This window comes from Chiroxiphia lanceolata, chromosome 6, assembly GCF_009829145.1.
Source record: "Chiroxiphia lanceolata isolate bChiLan1 chromosome 6, bChiLan1.pri, whole genome shotgun sequence".
In the NCBI taxonomy this organism is placed as follows: domain Eukaryota; kingdom Metazoa; phylum Chordata; class Aves; order Passeriformes; family Pipridae; genus Chiroxiphia; species Chiroxiphia lanceolata.
Window position 1 is genome coordinate 27,086,901 of NC_045642.1, and position 21,071 is coordinate 27,107,971.

General features: G+C 39.2%; 2 protein-coding genes across 4 annotated transcripts in view; one reads left to right on the top strand and one right to left on the bottom strand.

Annotated features, from left to right (window-relative positions):
- Positions 1-1,740, top strand: part of PLA2G4B (phospholipase A2 group IVB) — a 50,895-nt gene extending 49,155 nt beyond the window's left edge. For all 3 annotated transcript variants that reach the window (XM_032689777.1, XM_032689776.1, XM_032689778.1), the window contains one exon: positions 221-1,740. In XM_032689777.1, the coding sequence (XP_032545668.1) occupies positions 221-459 (239 nt within the window). In that variant the 3' untranslated portion in view covers positions 460-1,740. The remainder of the gene's footprint in view (positions 1-220) is intronic.
- Positions 1,741-4,301: 2,561 nt separating this feature from the next.
- Positions 4,302-21,071, bottom strand: part of SPTBN5 (spectrin beta, non-erythrocytic 5) — a 94,350-nt gene continuing 77,580 nt past the window's right edge. Inside the window, exons 52-67 of the mRNA XM_032689746.1 lie at positions 19,165-19,377; positions 18,603-18,799; positions 17,923-18,127; positions 17,011-17,205; positions 15,748-15,903; positions 15,009-15,226; positions 12,672-12,861; positions 11,698-11,874; positions 10,680-10,784; positions 9,079-9,687; positions 8,200-8,271; positions 6,580-6,666; positions 6,068-6,159; positions 5,802-5,887; positions 5,200-5,335; positions 4,302-4,614 (exon numbers count right to left, since the gene is read on the bottom strand). Of these exons, the coding sequence (XP_032545637.1) occupies positions 4,554-4,614; positions 5,200-5,335; positions 5,802-5,887; positions 6,068-6,159; positions 6,580-6,666; positions 8,200-8,271; positions 9,079-9,687; positions 10,680-10,784; positions 11,698-11,874; positions 12,672-12,861; positions 15,009-15,226; positions 15,748-15,903; positions 17,011-17,205; positions 17,923-18,127; positions 18,603-18,799; positions 19,165-19,377 (2,799 nt within the window). The 3' untranslated portion in view covers positions 4,302-4,553. The remainder of the gene's footprint in view (positions 4,615-5,199; positions 5,336-5,801; positions 5,888-6,067; positions 6,160-6,579; positions 6,667-8,199; positions 8,272-9,078; positions 9,688-10,679; positions 10,785-11,697; positions 11,875-12,671; positions 12,862-15,008; positions 15,227-15,747; positions 15,904-17,010; positions 17,206-17,922; positions 18,128-18,602; positions 18,800-19,164; positions 19,378-21,071) is intronic.

The following is a 21,071-nucleotide window of genomic DNA, read 5'->3' on the forward strand; positions in this document are numbered from 1 at the left end:
AGGAATGTAAGGATTTGTGCCAGCTCTGCTGAGGGATTTCCAGGATGGAGCCTTAGCAGGAGGGGAGGGAGGAGTAGCTGGGAAAAATGACCAGGAATGGCTCTTTCAAGCTGTGGGTTTGTAGTAATTCTTGGTTGTTTTTAACAGTGGGTTCTGCCAAGTAGATCAGTCCCTTACAACACCACGTGTTTAGTACTCCAGTTTTTGTCTTACTCTGCAGGGGTAAAGCGCGGTCACTCAGAGATGGAAGAAGGCAAAGTAAATCTGGAGAACAGCTGCTCACCCTACTACCTCATTAGGCTAATCTACTCGTCTGAAAATTTTGATAAACTCGTGAACCTGAGCAAATACAACATCCTCAATAACAAAGACATGCTTCTCCAGGCAATCCAGAGTGCTGTAGAACGGAAGAGAAGCAGCAGGACTGGGAATGTCTCCAGCTACTCTGGATACCCCTAGGCTGGGTTTTTGCACTGTTTCCTACTGAAGGCTATGGCAGCACATTGGAACACATCACAGTCACATTGCGACACATCACAGTGTTCATTATTTGCAGAAAACTGAGGAAACCTGTACATTTCTCATCTTGCCTTGTTCAAGCTCCTAGCTTTCAAAAGGGTTTATTTAATCTTATTCCCACATGTTTTCAGCCCACAGGAGCCTCACACTGTGGTCTTACTTGTTAAGAAATTAAGGTCCTGGTTAGCAGAGACCTCTCAGGATCTCCCTGATGTTATATGATATGGTGGTGCTAGATAGTTTCTTGTATGCGCCTGTCCTTTCAACCCTGAGCCTGTTATTGATGTCTTTTCAATGCTTCATTACAAACCAAGTCCTGGCCATTTGCATTCAGTAATGTCCAGATTTTCAGATAGGCTGAGCAACTAGAATTTGCACTGAATTGGTGGGCTCAGCTTTGAAGTCAGGCCAAAGAATCATGCATATATATGTGAACAATGTCCAAACTGCAACGTGGACAGTCACGCTCTGTCTGGCCAATTTCCCTTGCTGATTTAGAAGTTACTCCTTTTTTTTCCTGCAAGTTTGGCACAGAAACACTGCTCCAAACTGCCACAAAAGGGGCAGTTACATTTCAAGGAGAGATGATGTTAGCTGCAGTGAGTGAGTACAGTTCTTTTGAGTGTTGGCTGGAGGAAAAGTAATTGCATTGATTTATACCAGCAGTGCCTTTATGCGTTAAAATGTCAAGAGCCTGAAACAAACTTTTGATAGCAAAAGCTTGAGAGGAATAATTACCATAGACTCAAGTACATTTAATTAAATAATCATGACCAAGCCATAAGCTGGTGCTCCTTATGGATGTAAACTGAATGTATGACAACATAACTCACTAACAGAATGCATAGCCATTATATTTTCACAGCCAGAAAATTTTTACCTTTTATAGTCTTCTAACCCTAATATTACAGGCAAAGTATTTTTAAAAGGTGCTACACAAAAATAGGGCATGAAAAATAAAAAAAGGAAATTCTCTATCACACCTCCTTGTTGGAGGAAAATATTTGGAAAAATAACACCTGGTTTTCATTTGCTTTGGAGTGCAGTGAGAGATTTTTGCCTTGAACTAGGAGCTTGGAACATCTTTATGGCCTTCCACTATACTAAAAAGATGGTAGGGAAGGATGCTGAGCAATATAAAACAGAGATCCACAAAAGTCAGAGGACTTTGCAGACTTCTCTAACATTGAAGGATTTGGACCTGCTTCTGCCTTGTTATTTTGTAACATGGATGTGACACATGGGAACACGTTTAGTGGTGAACTTGGCAGCGCTGAGTTAACAGTTGGACTCGATGGTTATAGAGGTCTTTTCCAACTTAAATGATTCTATGATTCTATGACATTAAGAGAGCACATTGCTGGCTTGATGGTGTGGCAGGAGGACCTGGAGGGCATCTGTGAGGGCAAAGGCTGCTGGAGGACTCAGCAGGTTCGAGGGACCTACACCTGACACAGTCTCGTCTGTGCAGCTTCTTGGGAAGTGGTAGCTGGTACAGGCTGTCTCTCAAAGCACACCTGAGCTGTGGTTCACAGCATTCTGATTTGCACAGCCCCGAACTCATAGAACTATAGAGCAGAGTTTCAGCAACATGAGGCTGATCAGTGATCTGTGCTCTAGACTGGTCCTTGGTCCTTGTTGTTTTTGGGTATTCAGTGAGTCTGACGGCCTCTGAAATTTTGTGTGTTTGTTCCCCAAAGGTTGTGGTTTCGTTTTTTTGCCTTGGCCCCATTCTTGCCTGGCCTTGTGCCACATGCTGTCCTGTGACTGAGCAGAGTGCACGCAAACCAAAGCAGGCACTTCCAGGAGAAAGCTCTTTATTTGTGTCTCACCCTAAAAAGGCATATGACATGCTTATAAATCAAGCATTGCTAGTCTGGTGTTATGTTTGCTTAATGACTGAAGATGAATGCATGCCTGCCAAAAAGTCACCTGAAAGGCACCCCAGATCACTACTTTCCGATGGATAACACCCACAAATACAGAGCTTGCTGTCTGCTGCCAAACACGGACGAAACAAAAGTTTGTTCTTATAACTGCTAGCTGTTCTTCAGAGAAATTGCTTGCTTGTGTCTTTTAAACATTTAATAATATGTTAATTAAAATATAATAATATATTAATTAATAAAATATTGTGAAGGAACACCAGACCCATGAAACTTTATGCACTTAAACACAAGACAATGTTTTTTCCACTTTTATGAGCACTATTTACTGCTAAATGCCTGCTGAGAACTTCATAGGGCATTTACTGGTTTCAAGATTGGATGGAAAAATCTGGGAGAAGATCTTCAGGTTTACAAAGGCATGGAGAGCCTTGGAAAAAGTGGAACAAAATCTGCCTCCTGTGGTAAAACCCTCTTCAGTGGAATGGCACAAGGCAGGATAAAGAGGCAGCTGTACTAAGCCACAACCAAGGCACAGCTTTGTTTTGCCTCTTGGTGATTTGACCTGAGTATAGAAGGCTGTCTTTCTTGATAACTTTGCTGTTATCAGTTTAATGGTAAGTTTAAATGGTAAGTTTAAAATACTTTTAAAAAGTGTTAGGTTTTTTGTGGGGTTTTTTTTTGGTTGTTTTTGTGTTTGGTTGGTTTGGGGTTTTTTTGTTTGTTTTTTGGGGGTTTTTTGGTTGGGTTGTTGTTGTTGTTGTTGTTGGGGTTTTTTTTCTTTTTTTTTCTTTTTTTTTTAATAAAAGCAGCTAGAAATGATCAACAATAATGAAAATGCATCAGTTTCCCATTACTTTCATGTGCTGGGTTTTTTGGTTTTTTTTGGTGACAAGTAGCAGCTCCAGCTGAGGTACAGCAGATGAGAGAGCTGGACTAGCCAAAAAAAATAAAATTATTAGATCACCTTGTTGGATGCAAGTGACTGATCTGAATCAGTCTAAATTTAAACTCTAGATGTTGCATGTACGCTGAAAGTATTTACATAAACTTGGTGTAAAGGGTTCTCCTTCCCTTCCACTGGAGAATTAGTCAAGGCAGAGGAGAAGAGTGCAAGCAAAGAATGAGAGTCATGCTTCAGATAGGCTAGAAAAGGACCAAGGCTGAAGTCCTTGTCAGAGGATTTAAGGACTTGAAGCTTTAGCTTCCATCTGTCAAAGAAGAGCCCCCAGCCACTATGACCTGGGAGTAAAAAATGTCCTTTCTTCCCATCTTCATGCTAGATAACTTTTCTTTGGCTCAGCAACAGAGATAAGTCGGAGAAAATATATATATATTTGTCCCCATGGTTACACCATACCTTAGCAAGTGGAGCTTGCTGTTTGGGGACTAGACCTCCTCCTTGCTAACCTGCATTTCCTCTCCTTTTACACTGAAAGAGTGGTTGTTCATGCCTTATTTTAGATTCAGAGTGCATTAAAAATGAGTAACACTACAGGACTTTTTTTATTCCTGGTAACTTCATCCACAAAGAATTGGCAAATAGGGAATTTGTGATTAATGTGTTGTAAAAAGGCAAGACTGTGGAGACTACAAAACACTGCAGGAAGTATATAACAAACATTACCTGTGGGTGCACAGACCACCAAAGCCTCTTAAATCTAGTCTGTTGGTAGCTGCAAATCCACTTGCAGGTGGCTGTAGTTCAGTCACAGCTTGCACCTCATGCTCTGCTGGGTGCTCCCCACTCCTGTCTTGCAGAGTCATTCCACTTGAGCTGTCTGGCTTAAAGGTGCCTCTGCTCTTCCCTGAGGGAACTCAGAGTAGATATCACTTGTGTGGTATGCTGAATGACAGAGTTGTCGTACACATAAAAGTATACCAGATGCAGTCCTGTTTAATTGTATTTAAAGATTTTATGAGATTTAATACATAATTTAGAAAGTTTCAAGGGAATTGATTACCTTAAAACATATCCATACATTTCCAGAGGGCTGAGTTAAGATATAATGATCTGGTATTCATTGAGGCAAATACAATTTTTCTCTTCCTGCTTCTAGTAGAGATGGAAGCAGTTTTGGTTTATTTCCACTTTGTTCTAGACTTAGGGTGGTGATGGAAGCTTTTGTCCCTGCAGTCTCATCTTCCTTAAAATCTGGAAAATTCTGCAGACTTTCTCTCCGCTTTGATTTTGAAGGATGGTGTTCTCCTATCAACAACAAGCATCACCAGAAAATCAGGTACAATCTAGAGTAGTTTAAATTACTCTGTATATATAAGAACTTGCTAGGCATCTAGCTCAGCAGCAAAAGTCTGCCCGGCAGCAGGACTAGGATTTCGCATCATAGTCTGTAAGTTTTTTACAGTCTCCAAATGCAACAGAAAGTGATTTACACAAGCCAAATTTCTGAATTTGGCTATGGCTATGTTTTCCATGTCTATGTCTCCCCTGAGCCTCCTTTTCTCCAGGTAAACAATCCCAGCTCCCTCAGAGGCTCCTTGTAGGACGTTTTCTCTAGACCTTTCACCAGCTTTGTTGTCCTTCTTTGGATACGCTCCAGCTTTCTTGAAGTGAGGGGCCCAGAACTGAACAGAGGACTCAATGTGTGACCTCACCACTGCCAAGTACAGCGGATGATCACAGCCCTAGTCCTGCTGGCCACACTATTTCTGTGACATTAGTGACAGAGGAGTAGGACTTTCTAACCTCAGGGCAGTCTCTCTTTGTAGGTGACTGCTACCTGAGCACAAACAGCGCTGACATCTGTTCAGCTTTGCGGCACAGAGCCCATACCTCACGAGTGAGCTTTTGCTGGTCAGTCTTTCAGCAGAGTCCCTGTCTGTAAAGTCCCACAGTCTTTTCTGGGAGGTCTCTGTGTTTGGAGTGAAAGGCTGCACCATCACTGTGGAATGTGATCTGTTACTGTTTCCTGCAAGGTCAAAAATACGCACAAATAAAAACCTGAAGTAGCATTAAAGGCAGAGTTTGCCTTTTCTGGGTCCATAACAATTTTCTCTGTTCTTTGACTTCCTTTCCAGTAAACTACTGCTTAGAGAGGTGTCCAGAAAGAGATTTAGATTCAGCAGAAAAGCTGTTGATCAGGATCCAAGGCAGCTCCTTAATAAAAGGAGGAATACAATCCTTGGGCAAGGCTTGGCAATAACCTGATGTTGGCCACAGTACAACTGAAAGGCTGCTTTGCAAGTCACCCTGGGCATTCTCCTGCCAGGTCACTACATCACAAGGTGGCAGGTGACCTGTGTACTGCTGTCTAACAGAGGCAAAAAGGACAGCTCAAAATGTGCTGAACTAAGGACACTTTCTCATTCTCTTCTCTTTCTTTCATCATCACTTGCTAAAAACACAGCTCATTCTTGAAGGAAGTGAGAAGGTACCTATATTATTCTGTAGAGATTGTAGCCAGTCCTCCATCAGTGTCTGAGAAGGTGCTGCAAAGTAATACTCTGCCCCATCTCTCAGCCTGTAAATGAGGATAGAAGGTGAATTCTAGTTAGTTTTGCCTTATACCTTCTGTCTTGGTGAGTGTAAGACATATCAGTTTTGCCTCCGAACAACATACAGTCTTAGGTGACTGTAGGCAAATGTAACTGTACAGGTAGCTGTGTAGCTTTTCATTTGCACACTTCTCCACAAGACTTACCGCAACATGAAGCTGTTCTCTTTCCTGGTGTAATTTATTAGCTTCTCGCATTTGGAGCCTGCAATACTGAGGGAGAGGAGTGTGGATATGTTCTGAAGGGGGATAAAATAAAAACAAAATGTCTTCTGCGTCTGTTCTGCTAGGATTCAATTCCATACCAACCTGCAGGCTAACTAGACACCCATATTTTTATGCCGCTGACTTTATAACTAGGATCACTGAATAGAAAGAACCACAGAGGAACAAGGGATGATTGCATTGTATCTTGAAGGTGAATCTTGCATAAGATACTTCTTTTAAGGAATATCCTTGAAAATTTATGAAAACTTATTATTCTGTTTTATAGTTGGTGTCAGTTGAATAGTTACTGAATTTTCATTCAGCTGACATTTGAAAGAGAGCTGATTACCCCTTACCCAAACCAAAGCAAATGTTTTTAAATGCAATCTTTTAAATGCACTTTTACATAAGTAGACAGAGAGATTGCTAGAAAGATTCAAAAACTGAATTACCTTAGATGCTTCTTTTTCATCATTATAGAAATCAAGCTGTAATCCATCAAGTTTTACATAGAAGGATTTCCAAGACCTTGAGCCTGGCTACATGAATAGAAATGGTAATAAAATTCAGTCATTAATTATATATTTTATAGGAGTAGTGAAATCTTTCATATGCAACTTCCCCAAGAAGCCAGGAGCTGTCCATATTATGATCACAGAAGTTCTCTTAGTCATTATTATCTCCTAGAAGAGCAGAACCTACTATAGTTTCTGGTGAGGGTGATTCAAGAAGGGCTCTCTATGAGTCAAGACTGAACAAATGACAGTGGCTCAAGCAAGCTCGGTATACCATCTTGGCCAGCAACATCTTTGAAGGTGGATAATCAAAGTTATGTCTAATTTTTGGCCACTAAAATTTTTTCCTAGCTGGAACACCAGCCCCTGCCAGCTGGTCACAGGATAGTTTTGTCAAGTGTGTGGTTTCAACCTAATGTGGCTGCTGAAGTCTTCTTAATTTCTTAAACTAACCCCAGTGGAATGCTACTGAACAATGTGCAAAAGCCAACCTCACGTATGTATTACTGTAAGGTTTTAGTTTAGTGCCATGAGACTCTTCTGGATGAAGGATCCTATTACTTTTGTATATTCGTATTTTGTTATGTCAGTGAATCAAGCTGACAATTTGGTAATTCAGAGAAAAGGAAAGAAAAATTTCTGATGAACGTAAGTCATAATTTTTCTTGTTTGGTAATATGGAAGTTTGGTATCACTGCAAACTAAATTCTATATATACAGAAGAGAAGAAAAACTAAATTTCTCTTCCAGAAGATGGAGTCCATACTAGATTCAGTTTTTAAAAGAGGTCTTTTAAGTTAAAAATTTTTGGGGAAATAATCTATGGGACAAATAATCCAAGAGAACTTTATGTGCAAGACCTCAGCAAACACTGAGATGTCTACAGATTGGTGGTGAATATTAGAAAATTTCCTGCCCTGTTGTGATCATTAGGCTTCTGACTTGATGTGGTATTATTTCCCAGGATAAAAATTTAGATTTCAGTTTCATTCAAATCCAGATTTAAGAAACCAATTCTTCAAAGATAAACAGAACTTTAATTCTCTTCTAGCACAGTTGGAAATTATAAATATTGGGAACATGGGACTGAGGGCTTCCATTGCCAACAAACTATCACATACTGTTATAAGATCATGAAGCTTTAGGTTTTTTAGGGTGTGGGTTTTTTTAATTTTTGGTCTTGGTGTTTTTTGGTTTTGGTTTTGGTTTTTTTTTTTTTTTTAGTATTGGTGAGTTTTTTTCCACTTTAGTTGATATACTGAAACCTGTGTTTGTAACTAGGAAATGTAATTAACATGTTCATACAGCCTAAGCTCTGGTTCATACATCCATTAAATGTATGACTCCCATGTCAGGCAAAAATTACATCGTCTCTTAAGGACTTGATCAGGTACTGCCAAAGTCAGTGGACACTTCCTAATACATTTTAGGATAACTGAAACAAACCCCTAACACTGAGCTCCTCTTCAGCAGGGGATTATCCTGAAGAAATCTGAGCAGGTCTGGACTATAATCCAAGGAAAATGAAATAACCCGAGTGATGGCATTTGTTTCTACCTGTTTTCTTCCTGGAAGGACCTGGTCTCTCTTCTCTAAGAAACCCTCCATGTGCTGGAGACTTGCAGAAACCTGAGACACATAAGAACATTGCTACTTAACTTTAAAATGGCCCTTAAGCATACGTTTCTGAAAGTCTTTTTTAGATAAATTCCATGCAAAGAAACTAATCTCTGCTTCCTCTAGCCTTTACATTAACAGCACAGCTAGAAATCCTTACTATGTTGCAATCATATCTTTGATATACTACCTAAATGAAGAGAATTCACATCCTTCTAGAGCAATTTGCTTATGAAATTTGCTCTATCATATTGTGTCAATTAATATTATTTTTATATTATTAACTACATTTTAAAACTTAAATGGTTCAAGTTATTCATACCACCTCTATAAATACTGAGTTACACCAAAGTATAGTGTTGTACTGGTACACTTGGGTATGTGACAAACACATTCCTCTCAGAGTACAGGAGTGATGAGTTAACAGTGTGTTTCCTGCCTGGGTGAGCAGGAATTGTTGGTTCTAGTCTTGCACCAAGTCAGCTCTTTGGCAAGTGTGCCATTAAGTCCTGCCTCTCTCTGACTTCTAAACTCAGTGAACATTAAGCACTGCTACCTCACATAGAGGGTGTAGGTAAATCTGCAGTCTCGCCTCTTTGTGAGACAGCGTCTCCTGGCTGTTTTTAGGTGCTCTGCTGAGTATTCAGCAGCCGGAATAACCTCAAGTTTAGGAAAGAAAAACAGAAACCAATATAGTTGTTAAGACCTAGTCTATAAAGCTGAGCAAATTAAAAATGGTTTTAAGCTTCACATAGCTGCTTAAGTCAACTGTCACTGTGGAAAGTGTTTAAATTGCAAAGGAACATTCTGTGGGCTTACCGAAGATGTATTCTCTAGTTTCTCCCGAGAGGAGTTAGACAGCAGTAAGTTTGGTGATATATCTAGGGACCTTTGTCCAGGCTCGGGTGGTGTTGCCATTAGTTTGGAGATAGAGGAGCCTATAGCACCTTTTTCCTGAGGAGACAGGTGGTCTGTGGCACGAGATTCTGACAAACTGCTACTGTGTTGCTGGTTTATAGGAGTAGGAGACAAAGGAGAGCTTGAAGAACCGTGACTTTCCAAAGAACTAGCTTGTGGACCCACCATCTTTGGTGTAGGTGGAGGGATAATCTCACTGAGCCTTGTTTCAGCTTTCATTTCTGTTTTGTTGCTGCTCAGCACTTCAGGGACGTCCTCAGCAATGACTTGTTGGAACCTTGTTGGAGATTTTTCAACAGGGGAGAAAATAGTTTCAAGTGGGGTCCTCCAGGACAGGCTGGGTAAGGGCACAGATGGCAGTGGCATTGTGCTCTTTATCTCTGTCACTTTTGGTGATGTATTCCTTCTGTCAGATGTTTTTCTTTTCAGAGAGGGAACCCGTACAACTTTGCCTTTATCCTTATGCTCACTGTCTTCTGTGTCCACTTGTTTCAGAAGATTCATTTCTCTCTGTAGGACAGAAGTATTACATTTTTTAAACTACCTTCATTGCATTTATGGATACTTACCTAAGATTTTTATTATTTTAAGCAGGAATAGTTTTTCAAATACACTGTCACCTGGCATTGAATTTTAAGGCCTGTTCCTCTGTTGGCATTCTTAGAGCTATGTGCTGAGCATTATCTTGTTACCCAAACCATGAATACTAATGGCAGTTAATCTCAAATACAGTGAATCCTGACCTTGCTAAGTTCTCTAGAGGCTGATTTTTTAATAAGCTCCAGAGAACTTATGCTCCTTTTTTTTGTGTTACTGCTTCTTTAAATTTTCTGTAAGAACACTGAGTATCTAGGGGTATTGTTAGGGAAAATTTTAGAGGAAAGGACCTTTGTCCCTTCATTTAGCCAATTTGCAAATCAAATGAAATGAATGAAGGACAGATTTGGCCAAGCTAATTTTTAGCCTAATGTCAAACACTAAAGCTATGTTTTGCTGGCTATTTCAGGAAAATAATTAAAACCTCTCACATTGAAACAGGATCTGAGAGACTCAGTGAATACTTTTTGGTACTTATCACAATCCATTGTAAAACTCTGATGTCAGAAGGAAAAAGGCCTATCAATGCTTTTATCTCCCTTTATTTTCAGCCCTTTGCTATCATCTAGAATGCTCAGGTAGCTCCAACTCCCTACTGAACTCCCGAATAAAGCAAAATTTCTCCATCTGTGTAGCAAGGGATAACACCACTTCTCACACTCTTTTTGCTTCTCCTAACAGAAGAAAACTTCCACTTCTTCCCTAGAGCTTTTGCAAGCTAGTTATCTTTTTTGATCCACATATAAGTCTGGTTCTCAGCTGCTCTGTCTGCAATATCTCAGCTTTGGTTACTCATTTACTCCATCTCAGCCCAGGAGTTCATTCGTATGTGGAGTGATATCCAAACAATCAAGGACCCACATGATCCTGTCTCATACGCAACTGATTAACCTTCTAGTACTCACCTTAGTTTTCCTGCTGAGCTGAGCAAATTTCTCCTCCTGTGCTGCGAGCATCTTCTCAAAATCATGGTGTTTCTTCAGTAATTCCTCTACTTCAGACACTGAATCCTGAACGGAAAAATCACCAGACACGGAGGTCCAAAATCAAGTCCCTCAGAAAAGACCATGTCTAAGATTTTCAGATTTACCTCTTTTATTTAGCCAAATTATGATTCTGAAATTTTTGTAATTGAATGTCTAAACCCCTCCTAGTGTGTGAAAAATTTACACTCAATAAAAGGTCTGTAGCTTGCAGTCTGTCTGATGTGCAGGAAAAAAAGAGCTCAAATAACAACCTTCGTTTTTCTGCAAAGCTATGTAATACTATGGTTTCCAGCTATAACTGTTTACATACAGATTAAGTACATGGATTCTAGCTTGTGCTACATACAGAGTAATTCCTGCCCTATGATAAGGCATCTTAAACCTCTGTCAGGCCCTCTGCTTAGTTTTTGATACCTGAGTTTATGACTTTGTTTTCCCATGTTATAAACCATCAGAAGACAGTTCACAATGAAAAAAAAATGCCAAACCAAAAGAAACATGTTGGATGCTAGTGTTTAAAAGAAAATTGACAAGCTAGCTGTCAAGCCATCTGTGCAAAACATTCTACCGCCTGATGGGGAGAATGAGGTGGGGAAAAACCCCTTTTCCTTTCAAAACAGACTCTCAGCGTGACAGGGAAGGTTGAACCCTCTACATGTTATCTTATTTGAGAAAAAGGTCTGGAATTCCCCCCAGTCTTCTACCACCCCTTGGAAGGACCACTTCAAGGAGCCCGTCACCATGTCAAAAGCAGCAACTGCCCTGGGCTCACTTCTGTAAGAAGGCAGAGCTCCTCCCCTTTCTAATCTCAAGGGTGCATTACTGTTAGACTGTGATTAATTTCAGGCCTGAGCTGGTACAAGTGCCAAGCACTCTGTATATGCTGAGGCATAGTGTTCAATAGTGTTTCAGTAGTGTTGCAACTGTTGTTACTCACTCCGTAGTTAGGATCTGAAAGAAAGCTCTCCTTGGCAGTCAGCCATGCTTCTGCTTGTTCTAGCTCTCTGCGGAGCAATTGAATCTCCCAGTTCTCTTCATATAACACTTTCCTCATGTCCCAGCTCTCCTTTACCTTCTTCATCAGCTCTGACAGCTCTAACAGTTTTTCTTCAATCTAGAAAAATAACATTTGCAATGCCAAGAGGTGAAAAATCCAATCAGATTTTCACAGGACAGCCAACTAGCATGTAATGATTTAGCCTTCATGATTTGGAAGATGATCTCTAGATAACTTTGTGGTATTAGCACAGTTTAGAAAGGATGTCTGAGTTCTCATTTTTCTTACTTGAATTCATTTAGCCTGTACACTGTATAGCTAGATGTTAGAATTTTATGCATATTCCACATACTGTATGACCAATATTCTGCCATATGATTTCCCAAGATGAAACTTTGGCAACTTGTATTATAGAACTAGTAAGAAGGAGAAGATTCAACAAATACATCTATTTATGGCAAGGCAACAATGGAGAACTGCAAGAACAAACTGCATAAAGTTCTCTTGTTCTTTCTGCAACAGAATTAATGTAATCCTGCATAAATTCTGAAGATGTTTTTGGTGGTGTGATTTACAGAGAATGTCAAGACAAGCTTGGGCAAAGTCTAAACATACATAGATAATAGGATCACAGAAAGGTTAACGTTCTTGTTTCTTTGCACATTTCTGAAGAATTATGTATCTTCTGATGTATACAGGGGCATCAGTCCATCCTACAGGGGATTGCACTGTGATGTGTCATAAGAACTTTAAAATGGGTTTTCTTTTTCTGTGTGTGACACAGGGTGTGTAGTTTTTAACAGTTAAGAATCGGATTGTCCTGTTTAGTTCTGCTCTGAAACAAAGCTGCAACTTCTGTTCCTTTTATGTCTTTGTCCACTCTTGTTTGTAAAATATTTAGCTCATCAACACACCTCCACAGACATGAAATGTGCATTCTTCACCAGGTCACCTCCTGCCCGCTGCATTTCTTCATATTTTGGCCACTGCTTCTCTATCTCACGCTTGTATTCCTCATGACGCTTGATAAGCAGTTCAGCTCCCAGGACATCATTTGCCAGTTCCTCAGATATCACTAGTGCATGCATCTCATTGGCCCAGGTCCTATAGAACAGAGCCAAAGGGTAAAAAGGGAAGGAATCTGAGTCTGCTGGATATTTGGGAATGCACACACACATACTATGGCTGTGGATGCATCTGTACAGACTTTTGTTTCCTCACAAAAGATATTAATACTGTCCTGATTTTGGCTGACATAGAGTTAATTTTAGTAACTCTTAGAGTAAGCACGACCCAGCAACAACCAAACCATCAGTGTGATATCAACATTATTCTCATACTAAATCAAAATCACAGCACTGTACCAGTTACTAAGTCAAGCACTTCTCAGTTCCCCATGCTCTGCCACTGAGGAAGTGCACAAGAAGCTGGGCAGGAGGGGAAACACAGCCAAGAAAGCTGACCTGAACTGGCCAAAGGGATATTCTGTATCACAGAACACCATGCCCAGTATATAAGCTAGGGGGAGTTGGTCAGAAGGGGCCATTTGCTGCTTGGGGACAGGCTGGGTACCAATCAATGAAAGGTGAGAAATTTTATTGTGCATCAATAGTTTTTTTTTTTGGGGGGGGGGTAATTTTCTTTTTTTTTTTTTTTAATTACGATTATTATCTTCATAATTAGTATTATAATCATTAATATTATTATATTTTACTTTATTTCAATTATTAAACTATTCTTAACACAAGTTTTTTGTGTGTTTGCTTGTTTTTTTATTTCTGATCCTCCTCCCCATCCCACTGGATGCCTGGAGGAGTAAGGGAGTGGCTATGTGGTACTTAGCTGCTGGTTTGGGTTAAACTGTAACAATATACAAATACACTGATGAAAGATAACTCAAATATCTATGGATTTTTATAACCTGATATAATATTTCCAGTTCTGTTTCCATAGATAATCTACTAGAAAGACAGCTGCAGCATCTATACATACTGAAGTACTGCGAATTCAAATCCTCAGAAAAAACCTAACTGCAAATGCCTGGGTTATACACATTAACAGTACTTTTATGCATTGTAAAGGAACACAGAGACTTTCAGATATCCATCAAAACCTTATCATCATATGTGAAAGTACTTCATATGTATATAGAGCACTCCTGCAAAGAAGCATATTGATAGATTTTAAGGAAAATTTTCTACTCCATGAGTCTCAACTGGCATAAACCAATGCATCTTGATTTATCTGAGCTCAGGATCTATCCCTTAGCATAGTTAATATCCAATAGTCAGTAGTAACCACTTCACTCTCTTTGTATTTCTACTCATTTCATAGATTAACTTTTTCATTATGTACACTGATCTAAAAATGTCCACATTACTTCTATGGAAATCCTGCTTTAAAACCACAATTTGCATTAAAAATGTATAAATGTTGATGAAGATGACATTAAAATGATGAAATATTTTAAGATTGGTCTGGCACTTTATGTTTAGCATATTTCCATGAGCTATTTCAATTTTTACGTTAGACCTCTGCTTATAGATACTTTGGCATGATTGATTTTTTAAAAAAAAAAGAGATTTAGCTCAAAATGCATTTTTTAAAACATTTGTAGATGCTTTAATACCTTCAGCATTTTGTTCTAATACTGATTTAAAAAATGAAAAAAAAAATAAAGGAATTTCCCAGTCATTGAATTCTTGCAAAAAAATGATCCCTAATAATAATGGACAGAAGAGTGTTGGGCAATGCCATTAAATACATGTGTGCAAGATGCTTTCAGCACTTGAGCAAGTGCTAACCTATTTTAGAAGATTATCTTTAATGTAGTTGCTTTGACTCGGAGAAAAAGGGGCACTGGTAGCTGTGCAGGTGTACAAATTACTTCATTATCTAGCCAGAGATATCCCACCTTCCTATAGGATCAACAATATTTTCACTGGGAATTGTGAAACTACCAAATCGATCCAGAGTGACTGAATTCTCCAAGACTTCTTAGGAAATGGTCTAAAAATATAGTCTAAAAAAGTGGCTTTGTCAAGACCTCTGTGCTGAAGTGCTACAGTCACCTCTGAATTGTGGTAAATTCTGTGAAGTACTGTTGAGAAGATGCCGTGAGAGAGACTTGAAAGCAAGCTGCAGAGCCCCTGGGACAGGGCTCAAAAACCTAACAGGTGGAATTTAAAAAATCCTATATAGGAAAAACAAGAAATAGGGCCCACTGTCAAGCTCCAGGCGCCAACACATACATCAGTTCCCTGCAGGCATTGAAGTAGAGCTGGACTTGTTCTGCCTGACTCAGTCTTGCCTTCCTCTCCAGAAATTTTTTGTCCAGTTTTTCCCAGGACTCATCCACATCTGTGAGTCTCTCCATGATATTTTCCTTAACTTCAGGGTATGTGCGGCTGAGGTGCCAAGCCTCTCCTCGAATCCGTTCCAGCTCTTTCATGATGACTCCTAGATCTCTCTGGAACAGAGACAGAATGGATTGTAAGACCAAGTGACTACGTAGATCTATCAAAAGTAGATTTTAAAGATGGTGCATATCTTTTCTACCCACTGGCTGTATGGGGGCTGGAAATATGAATCTGTCAAGACTTTTTCTCTCAGTTTTCTTTCAATGCCTTTTAACATCCATCATCAAACATAAAAGAAACTTCTTTAGATGTAACACACTGATTATTTTGGTAGGTGTGGAGCTGTAGTCTCCCGTAGTTCAGATGACACCTTTGCAATTATAATAACAATTTTGAATAGATTTTAGAAGAGAAGCTCATCCTTAGGAACAAAAACTTTATTAATATAATATCACAATCTTAAAAACAGGAGGAAAAGGCCCTCTTCTGTGAAGCACAAAGAATATTTAAGGGTGCAATAAATTTATCTTTTGTTAGCCTGCAAGCAAGGCCCTTGAAAGGATTTAAAATCAAGCTTTTTTTTTTTGCCATCTATGATTTTCTGCCACTGCTTCCTGACAAATCCCCTTACCTCTACTCCCTCAAGATGACTGAGAAGTGTCTGTACACCTGGAAGATCATACCCATAATCTTCTATATCCACCACTGCCTCTTTCTCCTGCATCCAGCCCTTTACTTCATCCACATCATGATCGTACTGGTGAACTTGACGTGCTGCTCTTAGATTCTGCAATAAAGAAGCAATTTAATAGTAATTATGTACAGCATGTCTACAACACAAAAAAAGGTAACCCTAATATGTCATAATGCAGTAGAAACTGAACAAGAATGGGCCTGAAACACCTTCCCAATTAAGTCATCTGAAAGCGAGATGTTAAGCTAACCTAATTTCCCCAAGCTCCCTAGGACAGTGGAAGGAAGTGGATGTCTCCAAAGAGTAATTTGTCCCTACATAAGAAGAATGATCAAAATGGAGAACATGAATTGTCCTCTAAAGGTAGGTCTTTACACCACAGAAAGTGTCCTAAAGAACTTGCTTGGATAAAGGTCTACACTGCAAACTGTGAAAGTAAGAGGTGTTCAGTAAAATTCATATTTTTCTGAAATTAATAGATTAAAATATGTTCCAATACTATTTTATGGTCAAACTATATACTAACAATTGTCATACATTTATTTCTGCTAAAAGACAACAGTGGGCTTGAGCCACCTTATAAGCAAAATGCGTATGCAAAAAAGAGTTGAGGACATCTGATATTTTATGTTCTCCTTAACACAAACAAAAATGTTGAGTTCTAGGTATCGTCTCTGCTTTTTCAAACACATCTGTGACTGCAGTTTCCTGAGAGAGAGTGAGCTGATTTAACAGCTAACTGCTGCCAAAAGGTATGGGCTTTGACTTTGTGTCCTCTATCACAATCTCTCCCATATACCTTCTTTGACTTCAAGTAGCTAACTCAGCAAAAAAACCTGGAGACTTTCAATCTTGTTTAACAAGCTGTTTAATAAGTAGTTCAATAAAGAGACCAATAAGTGTCAGAGCTGGACTCCTGTTAGTGGTGGCTTTGTTTTTCAGGAAACCAGAGTTAGCAGTGAATTAAAAAAAACAATTACTTGAGGCTGATAAATACCTTTCAAGTATAAGCCTTGCCAGGAACAGTAGGGTACGCATGGGCTATAAAGGGAAATCAATCAAGAAAGAATTGAACAAAATGCACTCATTTCTCTTATAAACCTTGTGTTTCCACATAAGCAATGCACTGGTTTGGAAAAGAAAGAAGGATACGGGAGACTGCAGGGAAATCAGTAACCCAGTTTTTCATGTGTTTCCTACCTCTGTCCTCATCTGAATGGCATGGCACAGTTTCTCCCAGGTTTCATTAGTTTGCTTTGTTCTTGTCTCGATAATGTCCATCTTGCTGTGGCCTTCCTTATAGAGTTTAGATGTTAATTCATTTAAGGAGACAACTTTAGAATGTCCCAGAGGTTTCACCTCATTTACAAAATCTTTAAACTTTTTCTCCAGCACCTGCAGAATAAATGGGGACACAAAATCAGATATAAGAATTTCTGCCTACCTCTATGAGAGAGACAGAAGGAATCACTTTCTCTGTTCTGTATAACACAAAAGCTATGTATTGCAATCTACAAGTGCAAATCACTTGACAAATGATCTGGAGTCAGAAGAAGGCATCTATTGTCTTGATCATTTAACATCCTATGTCACAGGGAAAAATCACCCACATTTTGACAAGCAGAAGCTGCTCAGATCAAAAGCTAGTGAACGTAACTTGTCTACATATGCAGCAGTTGTTGAGGAGTGGATACTATGACTTATACCTCTCTGCACTGTGTCCCCCAAGGAGGAATTTATCCTTGAAATTGGCAGCTAGAGGTGTGAATGCTGCATCCAAGTGTTTTCTATAGAATTTGTTACAAGAGCACGGCCCGTAGCCAAATTTTTTAGGTCCTGTCACATTTATAACCAGGGTAAGCAGTGAAGTGTAGTGACCTCACCTTATCCCAAGAAAAGCTAACTTTCTGATACACTTTCTGCCGGAGGATGCTACCTCAGAGAGCCTTGTATAACCAGACAGAAGCCAGTCAGCTCCTGCTGCAGAGACAACTGGTTTGCTTAGTTTTTGCAGACATAACACGTTTCACTGTTAGCAGCTGCACAAACACTGCAGGAAATATATTCCTGCTTTGCCACACAACACATGCAATACCTTTTATTTTCTTTTACCTCAACATCATCTAAGTCCTGCCCATAGTCATCAGACTCTGCTACAGACTGTTTACTGGAAAGCCATGCATCCACCAGCTGGAATTCTCTTTCAAACTGATAGAGCTGGAATTGTTCTTGTAGGCATTTTCTCTGGATCTCAGACTTCTGTAGGAGAGACTGGTAGTCTGCTAGGATCCCCTGGAGCTTTGAAAGTATGACTGAGCTGCAAAGAACAAGAATCAGAAGGTATGTCTTTGTTTTATTGTTCTTTTTGAACATTGTCTTTTCTGATATGTTGGATTTGCAATGCCTTTAAAATACAGAATAAACCAGAAAATGTCATGGAGTAAGTTACGCTGTGCCATTAAAGCCAGTTAGTTCAAAAAATTAAAGTATATAATATAAATGGCTGATCTTTACACTTCCTTTTCCCCAGATATAAACACAAACTTGCAATAAAAACAGTGAACTGTCAAGAATATTCATTTCCTTTCCAAAACACAGTGGGAAAAAACAGTCATGAAAACATTAAAACAATCATCAAGCTTTTGGGGAGCTCAGTGTGTCTGATGGTGACGAAGGAGGGTTGGATGTCCCCTGAAGTCTTATTTCTGAAGGAACCATCAAACTTTTCCATATTTGCCTTCTCTAGGCATTTCTGTTAGACCTGGAGAAGAAGCCTGTTCTTACTTTCCTACCTCTCTGGACTGTCTTTGTTTATTAAGCTGGCACCTGTCTCCTGTACTTTCTCTATCCGGGACCTGAAACTGTCCATGTCCAGTTTGGTAGCTTCAAGTTTACGAAGTAAGACTTGTGTGGATTCTTCATTCTTCCCATAATCCAAGGTATCCAGAATGAAACTCCTCTCTGCCAGCCATGCCTCCACCTCCAGTAGCTGTATAAAATACAGGGATGGGCCTTAACATAGCTTGTATTAGGTCAAGATAAAGAAAACTGGAAAGCAGTGATGCACTGATCTATCAGCGAAATCAGAGAGTAGCTTAGGTGTCTTACTGTAATGCAGTCTAGCAGACACTTCAAAAAAATATGTACCCAGAACCCAGCAACTGCAGTTACATGTTACTCACTGCAGTTAGTTGAAAGGTAATTGTTATTTCTCCACTGTACCCATATTTACCAGATATGAGAAATCGGGAGAGTATGAATTCTGTTCCTTTCTCAGCACTTACATCCATTCAACAATACAGATTCTTTTAAGCAAAGAATGACCAAAATAAATCTCTCAGGAAACATCTTTACCTCATTTAGGAACAGATGGGCCTCATATGACTGCACAAGCTTCAGTCTCCTCTCTTGAGCCTCTGCCTTCAAGTTTTCTACAGAAGTCTCAAGTTCCTTCAAACGCTGCATAATCTTGAGGGAGGCTGAGTGGCCTCCCCTTACCAGTTTCTGTCCTGTACTGAGCACTGCTTTGGTCAAAGCATCCCGACTGTTTATCTCATTCTCCAAATTCTGGAAAGAGTAAGGGTAAAGTGACATATAAAAAATAAAAGTTATGGAGAATTTTATTCCAGAAAACCTAGTCATGTAATTATGAATTTGCTTTCTATTCATGAAGATGGGTCAGAGGTACAAAGTCCAAGTGCATGCTCTTAGTGGAGTGGAGGAGCTTTTTGGGGTGAAGGCATAATTATAGAAATCAAATTTAGCCATGGACTTTGAACTTTGTTGTGTATCCACCTCAGAGTCTGGAGGGAAGAGGTTGTAAGCACAAACCTCTTATCTGTAAATTCCACTGAAATATACTCTCACTCCATTACACGGTGTTTCTTGAATGGTGTATCTAGGTAAGAACAACCAATTTGCCTGCTCATTAGTTTTTATCACTTGCTAATGCCTTTGTAGAAAAGCATAACAGACATTGCAAATGCTGTGGGTACATATACTATCAGGCAGCCAACAGGACAAGGAGAGAAGAAAACTACCTGAACCAATTCTGAAAGACTTTCCTTAAAATTAATTTTTGCAGACTGGTAGATTTAAAAACTATATGCATATCTCTATATAGCCTCTCATATGATATTTGCCTGGGTAGACAAGGACCATGCTGTGATTTGTCTTCAAGCATATGTGCATTCCTTGGCTGACTATGCCTGAGCACCTTGAGCACAAACCCCACAATTTTACAAGTGTTCTGTTTAATTTCATAGCTATGAAACAGTAGCTTCAGAGTTAGACTGCAGTGCTGTGTTAATGTAGAAAAGATGTCTTCTATGAGGAGAGGAGCCGCTTTCTCAACTTAAGTGTCAAGCTTGGCTTGGCTGGAAAAGAGCTCTGATTCTAATCTTGCCTTTAACTTCCACCTATTAATTTGAAGACGGTCACTATGGTGTTGAAAACTGACACCATATTGCTCCAAGCCAAGCAATTGCTTGTACACATATCATATTTGTGTGTAAATATTGTTTTGCAAGACAGTGTGGGGGTTTTTTCTCTTTGGTTAATGCATTTCATGCACAATCTCTTTTGTGGTAAAAACTCAAGTTTTTCAAATCTGACTCATCAGGTTGAACAGTAGAGGGTGGAACTAATAGTATATTCAATATATAGTATACTCTTGACTCTTAAATTCTTGACTGTTATGTTACCTCTGACATTTGCTAGCTTGTAAATCAACATTAAAACAAGGTGTAAAGGCTCTAGCTACTAACACATTGAGAATTCAAACTTATATTTTAGTCTTGTTTCCAGAAAAATAAGAAGTAAGATGGCAGGAAAATTGGCATTTTATTATGTACTGATAATTTGGTCTATATCTCCCATTCTCACAGTTCATTGAAAAATTTTGAGACTTAGCTAATTAAAATTAAGATAATTGCAGCCTAAAGCAGCCTAACTGTTCCTTCAGTTATTTGAAATACTTTCTCAGACTAATTCAGCTCAAACATTCTTTTCTTCTGTGAATCTAATTACCTTCCTACCACGTCAACCACAATTTTTAGGAGTAATTGCACACATAACAACATTTATACTTTTAATCTGGATGAAACAAGCTGTATTATTATTAGTACTGGTTGGTAATGATTGTATCAAATGCTTGGGATTTCTCTCTCACTGTATATATATCACTACATTAAAAATTTTTATGATTTCTATCTTTCCCAATCCTAAAGCAGGTTGAACAGATTTTTCCCCAGAGGCACTTG